This window comes from Alosa alosa, chromosome 6 (genome assembly GCF_017589495.1).
Source record: "Alosa alosa isolate M-15738 ecotype Scorff River chromosome 6, AALO_Geno_1.1, whole genome shotgun sequence".
NCBI lineage: Eukaryota > Metazoa > Chordata > Actinopteri > Clupeiformes > Clupeidae > Alosa > Alosa alosa.
This window is the reverse complement of record NC_063194.1, coordinates 15239582-15253002: the sequence shown is the minus strand read 5'-3', so window position 1 is coordinate 15253002 and position 13421 is coordinate 15239582. Positions and strand designations below refer to the sequence as shown.

General features: G+C 40.1%; 1 protein-coding gene across 1 annotated transcript; it reads right to left on the bottom strand.

Moving 5' to 3' along the window:
• Positions 1-7517: 7517 nt before the first annotated feature.
• Positions 7518-11724, bottom strand: LOC125296333 (protein Tob2). The gene is made up of 2 exons (XM_048246205.1): positions 11547-11724; positions 7518-9422 (listed from the first exon to the last, which is right to left on the bottom strand). The coding sequence occupies exon 2, from the start codon at positions 9221-9223 to the stop codon at positions 7958-7960; it is 1266 nt and encodes a 421-aa protein (XP_048102162.1). The 5' UTR covers positions 9224-9422; positions 11547-11724; the 3' UTR covers positions 7518-7957.
• Between the last annotated feature and the right edge of the window lie 1697 nt (positions 11725-13421).

The following is a 13421-nucleotide window of genomic DNA, read 5'->3' as shown; positions in this document are numbered from 1 at the left end:
TCCCCCTCTTGTAACATTTTGGATCTCGAATGCGCTTTAATAGGGCGGTGCGTGCAAATATCCCACTATGGACGTGTGTACCAACGCACACAGATCTGAGCTGAAAGCCTAGTTTGACAAATATATCACATAACTGCTATCATAGTATCACTTAACGTATACCCCTGAGTCAAGGCTTTGCCTAGATATGTCTAACGTGCTTCGTAGTATACCCCACTGGCATTTCCACAGAGGACTGTCAGAAATATATATATATATATATATATATATATATATATATATATATATATATATATATTTTTTTTTTTTATATATTGTCTCAAATAAGTAAGACTATCTCCATTTATTTATCTGCTAAAATAGTAGAGCGGAGATTAATTGAAGGGTATATAGGCACCAAAGTTTATTTGTGCTTCCATCTGACGACTAGTAAAAGTTGGAGTAATGAAAGCTGGAAATCACATATGTTTGAAAATGGAAATACTTTTTTTAATTGTCTTTTTTATGTCTTTTGTGGTGGGACAGTTTTTATTATAGAGGCCTTGCAAGGTCAACACATGATTATTACTGGGGTTGGGATTTGCATGGTAAGCTTTGCTTTGGACTTGGATGTGTAGAACCATCAGGGCGCACAGTAGTGACTTCACATTTGGTGTATAGAATACATCTCTTTGCCTATAGTAAGGGAGGTGCTTTTCTTAGTTTTATCTACTGAGCAGCGAAATGTATCCAAGGTAATGCAATGTTAAAATGCAGTTGATTAGTTTTCAGCACTAATTGCTTGCTTCCTGTACTTCCAAAACATTGAAAATATTTTTTTTTTTTTTTTTTTTTTTTTTTTTTTACTATTTTTGTAATCACTGCATTTTTTTATATGGAAGTTAAAGTAGCAGGTGGTCAGTCACAAATCGTGCCCTATTAAAAAAATTTCATCACTGTGTAATTTATGTATTTTGATTACATATTGTGGTCCAGAAAAATGGGCTTTGGAGGTCATCTCACTGCCTTTTTTATGCTGCAAAATTAGGAAATTATTAGAAAGGACTTTAGTTTGATTGGTTGCAATTAAAAAAAAAAAGAACTTATGATATGAAGGGACTGGTCATCACCTGTACAATTTGTGATTGACCACAGATGCCTTGGTTTTGGAAATGTAGCAGTCTGACACTTTATTTAAAGCCTGGCTCACTTTTTGCAAAAACAAAGATAAATATAGCTGCAAGCAGCAATGAGGGGGCCAAGCAGTCAGCTCAGCAGGCCAGATTTGCCATGTAAATCAATGCTGTTGCATCAGACATATAGCATTAAGCAGTCACAGCAAGTTCCATGTCAAACAACCCAAGATTGGCTGAGTTACAAGGTCAAGTTTCACATCAAAACATAACTGACTTTGTGGGGCTGAACCAGGGCTCAGTGTCACTGCCCCCTCACCCAGCCAACCCTGGGTTTAACTGGATGGAACTGTCTGTCATCAGTTTCACATCAAAAATAAAAGATCAATTGAGATATGATCATGCTTGCTGTGATTTCAATGCCCCCATAGAGGTCAAAGGTCACCAAATTATTTGTGCATCATCAGGATGAACCAGACGGTTCTATGGGCTACCATTGACCTCCATTGCAGAATAATGCAGCAACTACAGGCCAAAATACATTTTTGCCAATTACAGAGCCCCCTAGAGGTCAAAGGTCACCAAATTTCTTGAGCGTCCTCCTGATGGGTCCTAAGGACCATGTACTAAGTTTGGTTTTGATACATGAAAGCGTTGCTGAGATATGAGCTCACTTCCTGTTTGGCAGCTTCGCCTCAAATTTCGATTGGCTGTTACAGGCGAACGCTTCTGTCAATTGTTCCAGAAAAAAAAATACACTGATAAGGCATGGTCTGAAGATGGTCTCTGCCAATTTTGGTGAGGATCAGCTGAAATTTGTGACTTGCGAATACTTATTCATGTTTTTGATTAAATCCAATATGGCGGCCAAATCAATTATGTTGATGTCACAAGTTGTCCTCTGTTGACCTAAGGACCTTCCACAGTATTGTCAGACACCACTAGTGCATTTTAATTCTAAGCACAACAGCAGCTACAGGCCAAAAGGCATATTTCTTAATTGCAGTGCCCCCTAGAGGTCAAAGGTCACCAAATTTTTTGAGCGTCCTCCTATCCAATATGGCAGAAAATCCATCATGGCGTAAAATGACGAATGCATTGAACTCGGCTTGATCCAAGGATTCCAATGATACCTCATTTTTAAGAATCAATGCAAAGGGTCAAAAGTTACGTGCGTGAACGCACATCCAACTTTGGCCTGTTGGTGGCGCTAGAGCGCTTGAGGTGCCGGTATGAAACTTGGTGACATTAAACATGGGACTGTCTCAAATCAGTGTGCCAAATTTCACAACTTTTGACCAGACGGTTCTATGGGCTGCCATAGACTTCCATGGTGGAATAATCATAATAAGAACAAAGAGAAACACAATGGTTGCCTCGCAGCTTCGCTGCTTGGCCCCCAACTATCTTGGACATTTTGAAGTGGCCTGTTGTCCAGTATTGGTGCATTTTCAGCCTCTTTTTTTTAAAAGAAATAATATGTCTGTTTTTATATAAAGGCACCTTCAGTTTCCTACTTGTTATCTCTCCATCATTATGGGGTGTGTGTAATAGCTGTATGTTCTAACAGTATCTTGTGTCATGCATAATAATAAATACTGATTTGATGAAACATGGATTTGACATTCAACCATTGTCATTGTCATTGTACTGAAAGTTAAATCCACCATCATACTGAAGTGGATTCACCCATCGGTCAGAAAGACAATCCCTGTTATCAGCTCTTGATTCAACACCACACACACACACACCATATGAGCTGTTTGACTGCCTCTACCACATCCTCATTAGTATTCTGCATGTGTGTGGTGTTGCGTAATGATCATACAAACACACACAAGGGGATGATGTTGCATAAGACAAGGGGAGAGGGAAGCTGCAGCGGGTGAGGAAAAAGGGAGATGCGTGGGGGAGGCATGATGAAGCCAAGGGATTAGGTGGAAGCAGAGACAACCATCAGGGAGGGAGACGCTTGACTGCACAGAGGGATGCAACAAACACGGCATCTGAAAGCGGAGAGGGGAAAGGAAGGGCATTTCTTTAAAGGCTGCTGTTATCATTCTCCATGTTGATTCCCTCCTGTTAACCTTCACTGTCGGTGGTGCCAGGAGAGAACAAAGCTCATTTCAATCTGCCCACAAGAAAACGCATACCCAACAGATGCCTGAGAACAGACTGCCTGGCTCAGAGAGGATATAAGGTTATAGGAGTGGGTGGTAGGTAATATGAGGTAGGCACTTAAGTAGGTACTTAATATACTTGAGTGAGGTAGATACATAGTTAATATGTATGTGTAATATGTGTAATTCTACATGAGAAATACCTTCAAAGTAGCATCAAGATTTGAATGATTGTTATTATTGAATTATTTTAAATGTAATTCTGCTTCACTAAGTTGCTAAGCAAAGCAATGACAGTTTTAATATATAACCTATTCATCCCTTATGTTGCTATCAAACTAGATTGAGATTGCCCATCTCCTTTAATGATATAATGAATTGGATGACTGACCTCAAAATACTTGAAAGAGAAGACTAGTCAGTTTTGATCTCTAATTCACTTGAATAGATGGTAAACTTGCACTGTTGCACTATTCTTGCACTGTTGCACTGTTTGACTTACTCATTTGCACCATCACCATGACACTCATTCACACAGAGCACCTTACCTTACCTTATGCATTGAGAACCACAGGTTCAGTCCCTGCTTCAGTCATTGTAAGCGCACCTGATTGATTATTCACCCACTATGTGGATACTGTTTTTTAGAATTGATTTTGATTAAGTTTTATTTAGTATAATTTGTATTTTGTATATTTAGTATATTCTTTATCTTCTACAGTCCTTATTGCTGAGTTTTTTTTATATTATATACTTTTAATGACTTTTTCTGCTGTTATTGAATGTGTGTGTGTGTTGTCTGTATGCTACTGTGACCTTGAATTTCCCCTAGGGATCAATAAAGTATATCTATTTATCTATCTAAACTGAAGATGAAGAATGGCTTACTAAGCATTGCCGTGTAATTTGCTGCAAAAACGTGACCTATAGCACAGATATCACCAGCTCACCACTGTTTAGTATTGTGATGCTTTGAAAGCAGGCTAACTGTTTTAATTGGATGTATGTTTTGAGTTATGGGGCTCTTATTCAAATGGCGCAGGGCAAGGTGCAAATTCTTAAAAGTCTACCAAAATTTAATCCAATAATTATAGGCTAAATCAATTTGGTAATTTAACACCATGGGGAAGACCTTAACCACAAACATTTATCAGTCAACTCTTTGGTCCCACGTGCAACATTATAGCTACAGTATAGTTCATGTACAAGAACTTTGCCATCATTTAAATTAGGGCCTATGCTCTTTCAATCTTAAGAATTGTAGTTCAATAGGCCTATGTTCCAGATAGGCCATCACATATAAAAGGCCTTTCTTCAAATGGTCAGTGCACAGTACTACAATAAGGACAGGACCAACAGTTCATATACCATGCATCCACTTGTCACTATTTTATTACAAACTTTTAAAAAAGAATCTCATACAATAAGAAACAGCTTTAGTAAGTCCCCATTTGGGGAGCACAGAAAAAAGGTCATTGCATTTTGTTTGTGAAAGATTCAAATAGAACAATCAAATAGAAAATAGGACAAAACTATAACAAAATTCAGGCAAAAAAACAAAGAATTCTAATAATATATCTAATAATTTTTACTCTCATTTCATGTACTCTTGAAAGCTAAATATTACATATAAAATAAACTTATATTTCTCTCAACAAAATACTCCAGAGTGCAAACTAAAATACAGTACTATATATGCAATATGTTTAAATACAAAACTATGCTTTCCCTCAGTTCAAGACATTCTTGGTCATAGGCAGGGCCCCACTAAGTGTTAGTTGTGAAAATAAATCTTGCATATAATCACCGGTTCAGGACACCGCTTTTTCTTTGAGAAACACAAAATCATAGCAAGTCCTTATAGGGACTAAGCTTAGAGCACAAAGTATTATGCTGTTTGTAGCAGATGGCAATATGTTAAAGCCCACAGCAAAGAAGGTTGGCTTATTAGACACTGGCCATGGGGTAAATACATCAGTCACGCAGCCTCCATCCACCTTGATGGCCCCTAAGTGATTTTAACTGAGCTAAACCCCACTCAGTATTTGAGTGCAGGGTGTGTTAGAGCATTATATGGCCCTGTGCCATTTAGGATTGTTGAGAATTTGACTAACACATTTTAATACAAAAATCCCTTCAGTAGTAGTGCTCGCTGGGGGCCCTTCACAGAGAACAGGAGTGCCCTTGCCTGATCCAAAACACATTCACAGCATTTATTTCCCCCCTTAAATCTCAACCCACTTCCAATGCTATTTCCATATCTGAAAGTTTTATGTGGGAATTGAAGGACACACATTTAAATGACTCAAGGGAGGGCTTTCCACATTGCACATCATGAATGTAGTCTGTGAGCTCACAGACAGACTGGTGTTGAACTGCAGCAGGGAGGTGATCATAATAGAAGGTTTATTCTGGTGGCCCAAGATCAGATTACTATGACTGCGTCGCTCTCAGCCTGTGCAGACAAATGCTTTGCCTCCATTTTAAGTTGGGTACACTGGCTGGTAAAGTCTCCAAGACCCAGTGAAGGTGCAGAAAACACCACCACTGCAATTTAAGAGCAATGTAGACATAATAAACCAGAAACAAGCCAGAAAGAAAGCAATTGTTGGGGAAAATGGTGGAAGCCAGAATATGGGCTGCTTAGTCTGCCATTAGAGCACATAGACAACTAATACATTTCCAAGATTTATTACAAGAAAAACAAAAAGAAAAGGGCAACACTATTGTAAACATTCGTTCCTGAAATTCTTGAAAGAAATCCCTCAGATGAACACATAATATATTACCCGTCTTTTTATTAAACAAACTCTATACAAGGTACAATACACATTCAATACTTTGTTTTACACATTTTATTTATCTCTTGCATATATATTTATAGTTATTCTGAAAAAATAACTTCAGCACATAAGAAACTAAAGAAAGGATATTTAAACATAAGAAATCTATACATATTCATGTCATACTTTTTTTAAATATAAATGTCATAGATATTTCCTTTCAAAAACACACGAAAATATAGAAAATTGTAAATAAATTACAAATGAATGTAAAAAAATTACAGCCATTTCACCCAATCTCAACACTTACAGAGCAGTACCCACCCAGCCAAATCTAAACAAAAACAAAAATGGAATGGACAGATGATGAAAGGGCAACGTCAAGTCAAGGGCCTAGAGGATAGCTCACATGTAAAATATTCTTGGGCACAATTTGGGCACAGAGACATTCAGATGAAGAATAGAAGAACCTCTTCATTCACACAATCCTAATCCAAAATTACAGCACTCATCTGATCATTTACCAGGCAAACAGGTCAAATAGTGGATGATATGGCTTTCCCCATGCCTTCCTCTGGATATTTCAGGAATTGAATAGGACTACGAGGCCACTAGATCATATGCCCCTTCCCCAGACAAAATATCAGTGAGCTACAGGGCTCTCATAATTCATAAATGAAATGAACAGACAACATTCACCGTCGCGATATATGCACTCTTCCATTGCATTGCTCTTGCCTTCACATTTGAGCAGTAAATCTCAACTGCGTCGTTCACTGAACCATGGCAAAAAAAGGGGGGGGGGGGGGGGGTGCAAAATACTTTTTTTTGTTTGTTTTTTTTATAAAAGAGCCTCTACACAGTGCAGCTATTCCAGTGCAGACATGATGGCAAAAGCTTCTACTGATGGCTTTACTGTTTACCTCACATCCCTTTTCTCCGCCTCCTCTCCTTGCAGAGTAAAATCTTCATAGTCAGTCACACTAAGCCATTTATCACAATCCCTGCCACTAGCGTCGTCCCCATCCCCCCTCCAATACCGCCCTCTCACCTTCATGCTCTGCTGACTGGGATTGCTTGTGTGCATGTGAGTGTGCTGGAAGGAGAGGTTAAAAAAAAGAGATTTAGGTTTTTTTTATAGCTATTCTTTCATAGAATCTTGAATCCAGCCTGGCTTGATGTGTTTTCCTTATCGGTCACTTAGGATTGCTATGGAACGCCTTGCCAAACACATTGAAATTGTACCACCTCACAACCCTTCCGAGGGACATCAACACTCCTGACTGCAAACATATGCACAAGCGCTTTACATTCAACCAGAATTGTCCTTAAGCTTGACACAATCAAAGTTGACAATATGCATTTATGTGCACAGGTGCAGTTTCAGCTCAATTAAATCAGGTCCTCTTAACAAAGGCTGACGTAAGGTCACAAGCCAAGCCACAAATAAAAGTATATGAAAATGACAGTCACAAAGCAAGAAAAAAAAAAAAAAAGCATTGGTGATGTGCTCAGTGAGAATCATTACTCAGGTCTGACTAACACGGAATGCTGACAGACAGCCTAGCTTTCCAAAGCCTTCCACATCTGCTCCTTTTTTCACAGCAGGAGGGTGCAGTGCAAGCTTGAGAATGATCACCCTGACACTGGTGTTGGGGTTTGTACGTCCACGTAAAAAGAAAAGGGGGCCACCCTAAAGGTGTCAAAATGGTCAACGTTAAACTCAAAAGACAATGGTTTTGACAAGAGGCTTGTTACTCCTCTGCCATAATAAAACAACTGAAAGTAATGAGTGATATGACACAAAGTCTTCGCATACTCTTAATACTAGCTCTAAGCTCTTAGCTAAGTGTTAGTAACAACAACTCTTTGAGGGGAGGGAAAAGGTCCTCAAGACCACTACTACCTTTATGTTGATATTTTGGATCATCAAAAGACTAGGTTAATTGGCCAGAACCACAGGTTGGAAGGCTTGGTTTGGATACTGCAGGTTATACCCACTCAGACCATCAACAAACGTGGGTTTCTCCACAAACGAGATTCCTGTGTTAGCATTGATGATGCCCACAGCTTGACCTGGAGGAGGGCTGGAGAAGGGGTCGAAGGACGGGTGGGTGTGGGGGTGAGTGTGAGCAGAAGTGGCCTGGAAGGGGCTGGTGTGAGGCGGTAAGGTCGGGGTGTCCACGTCGAAGTAGAGGTGGCCCTGGGTGGACGGATAAACAAACTCTTTGGCATTAGGGGAGAGCTGGCTGGACATGGGCCCCCCTCCCAACGAGTGCAGAGAGAGGGAGAGGGACTTGTGCTTCAGCAGCCCAGGAGGAGAGATGGTGGTGGGGGAGCGACTGAGCATCTGGGGCTGGGGCTGCTGCGACTGCTGCTGCTGAGACATGCCCATGCCGGGCACCACAGTGGATCCGGCGTTACTGGATTTCTTCATCTTGGTGGAGCCGAACTTTGTGGCGGCAAAAGTGGCTGTGGTGAAGGTGATGGGCTGCGGAGGCGGCCGAGTGTTTGGCGGGAGCGGAGTGTGCTGCTGTTGCTGCTGCTGCTGCTGCTGCGCCTGCAGGTAGGGGAGTCCACCACTTGGTGGAGATGGAGTGGAGGTGTTTGAGGAGTGAGCGGTGGGGTTGGTCGGGGTGCTAGATGCCGAGTAGCAATACAAGCCTTGGCAGGATGAGGTAGACATGGGGGTGGGTGAGCTGGACAGAGAGGGCAGAAGAATCGGTGACATCTGGCCACCAATCGGCACAAACACCTGGGCCTCGGGGTTGAACCCCAGGCTTTTCACCTCGTCCGCCTCGAGGTCTCCTTGGCCCAGGATGGCCTCGGCCATTTCACCCTCACTCCCTAAACCGAGTGGATCGTCCAGGTACAGTACCTTCAAAGCACTGCCCTCCCCGATTCGGTAGGATACCTCATGGGGGTCAATCCAGATGGTCAACTCCTCAGGGACGTTCGTACGGACCTCCTCAGTGTCCAACCCACTCCTCTTGGCTGCCAGCTCCACAACAGGGTCCCTGATGAAGCCCAGATGCAGACATCGATAGGCGGATCCACGCAAAGGTGAGTCAGAGTACCAATGGCCATCGAAGCGCAACAAAAGGATTTGTTCGAGCTCCTCGCCAAATAAATCTGCACGGCGTCTGGGAAGCTTGTTGTACAGGTAGGACACAATGAAGTTAATGGCTACCTTCACCTCCAGGTGCATGGTTAGAAAGCAGTCTTGTAAGCACTGTGTTTATACTTGAGTGAAGCCACTATGTAAGTCAAAGCTTCCTCCGTTCCCTTCACTTTCCCAGAGTGAATAGGAAATACAAAAATATAGTCTGATCCAGTGAATCAGAAGGCTTTATAGTAAAAATTGCCAAGAGAGCATCATAGTCTTCAGTCCTCCATCAATACCCCTCCTAAGATCAAATACAAGGAAGAAATCTGTTATTGCTGTAATTAGGCAAGCAAGTAATACAAGCTAGAGCCAGGAAAAGTCTACATTTATGAGATCTAGTGCTTGTATTCTGTTGAAAATACAAACCATGGTTCTTTTCAATTAGTTCAATTTCACAAAAATACTCGACTCTCTTATCACACAGAAACTAAGCGCATTACTTAAGAGTCTATTTTGTTGCTAGAAATGCCTGTTTTATTCAAGTAGTCTAAACTAAAGTCAGTTCTCTAAAACAAAGTTTAGACATTGTCCAGTATATTAAGTATCCATTTTGAGTTCCAGCATTCAGACACATTCTGCTAGCTACAAGTTAAGTTAGAGGACAAGAACTGAGAGCAGCAGCGTCATCAGACCAGTGACCATAGGTATTTCTGTGCCAGTGACCCTCTAGTACCATTGTGAATATCACAACAAAAGTAGGCCTAACTTCATTGCACTATGCTGTGAGGATGATTTCTGAAATTAGCACAGCATTAAATTTACTAAAGAAAATATGAAGACACAAACTGCACGGTACCACAAAATCATATCTATACAATTCTCAAAGAAATTTCAAGAGATTAAGCATTTAAAATGGCAGGTGATTTTGGTGTGGAGAAGTTTTGGGAAAACACAATTTCCCAGTATGCACTGTTACTGACGTCATCATCACGCGTGTAAATGATAATGCACCCGCCTCCGCACCATCAAAACATAACAGAGACGCGAGTGAGACCCGTGCAATTATTATGATCGGCTATGTTGTAAGAGATGTTTGGATTGACGATTCTTGTCAGTACATATACTGTTATATAGTGCCCAGTAATTTAATTTGCAAATAAATGGTGACATTAGAAGACCACTCTTGTTTGTTATGGTGAGAAGCTGCACGGGCAATTACCAGTCTACGAAGGAAAAGAGAATAAAAAAAAAAGCACTGGATTTAGCGATGGCATGATGCTATGGAACGGTCAATAAAAAGCAAAATGTTACCGTCGACTAAGTTGCCCTGCCTTAAAACCAAAGTATTCTAATAGCAGGCCAGTGAATACAGGGGTGACCTCCATTTAGAAGCAGTGACAGACACGTAGGCTACATTTTGTAAAAACAAGTGGAATAGGTAGGCCTACTGCATAACAGACGAGCCTACACTTTAGCCTATGGCATTTTACAGTCACTTGTGTACAATGTCATTCAATGTCACTGACAATACCCGAAAGCGTGACCGCTCAGTGCATTTTGATGAGCCTAATAAAAAAGGGGAAAATGAGTATTATCCGCCATGTAACACTCTTGCTGCCACCCAGGTCACTTCACATACACACAGCCCGCGTTTGGCAGTTACATTCATGGTGTAGGCTAGTTGTGTTGACACAACTACAAAAAAGAAAACTGATTATTTCCCTTCAGAACCGAGAGTGTGTCACTGCCTGTGACTCGGACTTTTCAAAACAGGACAATGCATGATTATAGCCTAAAATGCATTTAAAAACACTGAAGGATAGCATAACCCATTTCTCTTCTGTGGAACGATTCGACGATAATTAGGATATGCACAGCAAAAAGACGTCTATGGCTGTATGCCATCAGAATAATTATAGGCCATCAGACTACTTTTGTTGCACGCATAGCTTGCCTCATAAAATTGAGAGTACAGAACGTCCTAATGGTTTCTTGATAACAGAACACCTAGATTTTTCTCCAAGTTAGGATACGTTACAGTTAATAGGCTAGAAATATTTTTTATCGGTGATTCAGACGCAAGACACAATGCTATTGTGTTTCAAATGCTGAAGAAACCGTTACGAAGATTAGCCTACAGTACTGAAAAGCAAAATATTTTAGTTGCCAATAGAATTACTTAGGCAGTCGAAGAGCTACGTTGTTGTTTATGTAAGCTTTCTTTCAGAATTAAAAGTAGGCTAGTCAATCCCAAACACACCTAAAATGGATGACGGTCCCACCATGCATTGTTTAATTGCATTGAGTATGTAACATCATACACTTCTCCCCTTTCATGGAACAGATTAAGATTAAGCCATATGCACATAGTATAACATTAAATGAACAAACGTTATAGAAGCAGAACATGCCAGAGTATACTTACTGATGGCACGCCTGCTTATTTTGCTCCTTGGTTTTTAAGTTAAATTGAAATAGAGAACAGCATTGCAGAGGAGTTGATTGCAAAAAAGTTAAAGATATTTTACTCTAGAAATACATTGGTGTACTGCAGACCCATCACCAGTACAAGAGGATGAAACAACCAGCAGAAACTTTGCTGTTTGACAATCTTGCGCATTTATACAAGCGACACCCTCTGCGTCCACACCCCCTTTCCCGATGACGCGCTGAAATGTAGGAACTACTTTTACGTTATTGTAGTAAGAAATTAACCCTTAATTTAGGCCTAGGCTATACATCTCTGGAAGAAGGACACAATGACATACAAACTTATATTTTTGTAGCCTGATATCCTACAGTTTTGGCGAAAAGAACACAAAAGCTTTTCAAATCGTTCAATACTCAATATTAAATGCAACTGTTGCCTGATTTCCAATGTTGTTGTCTTTCCAATATAGGCTATTTTGCACGCCTGCTGTGCAATTAGAGGCTACTTGGTGTGCACAAGCCAAAATGCCAATGTTATACGCGCTACTTTATTTGGCGAACTGACATTACCATTTCAAGAGCAGTACTCTGCAATTGCTAAAAATACAATATGTGATAGCAACAGACGCGCTATTGGTCGAAAGGAGGGAGGACCCAGAATCAATTGGATTGCTTCAATATCCAGTCAGAATCGACTACCGCCAGGGCTCATACTTCATATTTACAGGCATGATGGGTAATGTGGTTTGTTTGAATATTGTTGCACTGTTGCTTTTATTCCACACTATTTGTAGTCAATGACTAAATGATAATAATAATAAAAGACTAAATACCATTTTCTTAACATATTTTGCATGGCCTATAACAATCGTTCCACTTCCAGAGCTGAATGCAAAGAATATTTCAACGGATTACTAGCAAAATGCATGCATCTAAAAAAGAAAATTAGAGGCGAGGTATAATGGGAAACTGAATGGTAAGTGTTGTTCTGATTACAAAGCTAAGAGCCTAAATTCTTCTAGACTCTAAAGTCATTCAATTATGTTTCCATTCACACATTAAGTTTGTGTTAATATATCTATCATCCAAAGTATAAGTGAGGTAGAGTACAAGCAACAAACAGTACGCTAAAGAGGACCTTTTTCTAACAAAACAAAGTCTCAAAGTAGGCTACAACACTCACTAAACATATAAGAAAAAAAGGAAAAAGAAAGCCATAAATCACTTAAAACACGAAATATTAATATGTCAAATGTGTCGTGACTCATTCACATCTGATTAGAAATTAGTTTGTAGTTAACAAAGCTTTCCATACGATGTTTTGCATATTTCAACTGATACATTAATATATTCAATAGATGTCAATATTATTAGTAAAATTGCCAACTTTGCACTGCCCCCTATGTCCCAAATATTGTTTCCCCTTGAATGTCTCACCTGATTCACCTAAAATATAATTGCCATTTTCAAATATAATTTCATATCATCTCAAAGACCTCTTGCCGCTACCTGAGGCCACCCCCCTCATTTTGAGGCATCAGTTAGGCTAGATTATATCTGAACCATTCACCTTCAATTGCCACAGGTTGAATTAGCAGGAGATACTGTTAATGCTTATGAATAAATTGTGCCTTTAGGTAGCCTATGGAAGATTGATTTTAGAATGTATTCCCTTGTAGCCTATTGTGTCTGTTAACTTCAGTAAAAAATCTGTAGTTTCACACCAGAATAACGTGCCTTTCTCCCCAAACCACTCTGAGAAATTGTTACAAATGTGTGCTACAAGCTTACTCAATAATCTTCATGATCACTACTCATGTCCTGTAAGACAAGTGAACAAAAAAAAAACAGTAACATCCTTTCTGAATGT

What these genes read in the sequence shown, in the direction of transcription:
- LOC125296333 (XM_048246205.1), bottom strand. Translation starts at nt 9,223, where the DNA reads ATGCACCTGGAGGTGAAGGTAGCCATTAACTTCATTGTGTCCTACCTG.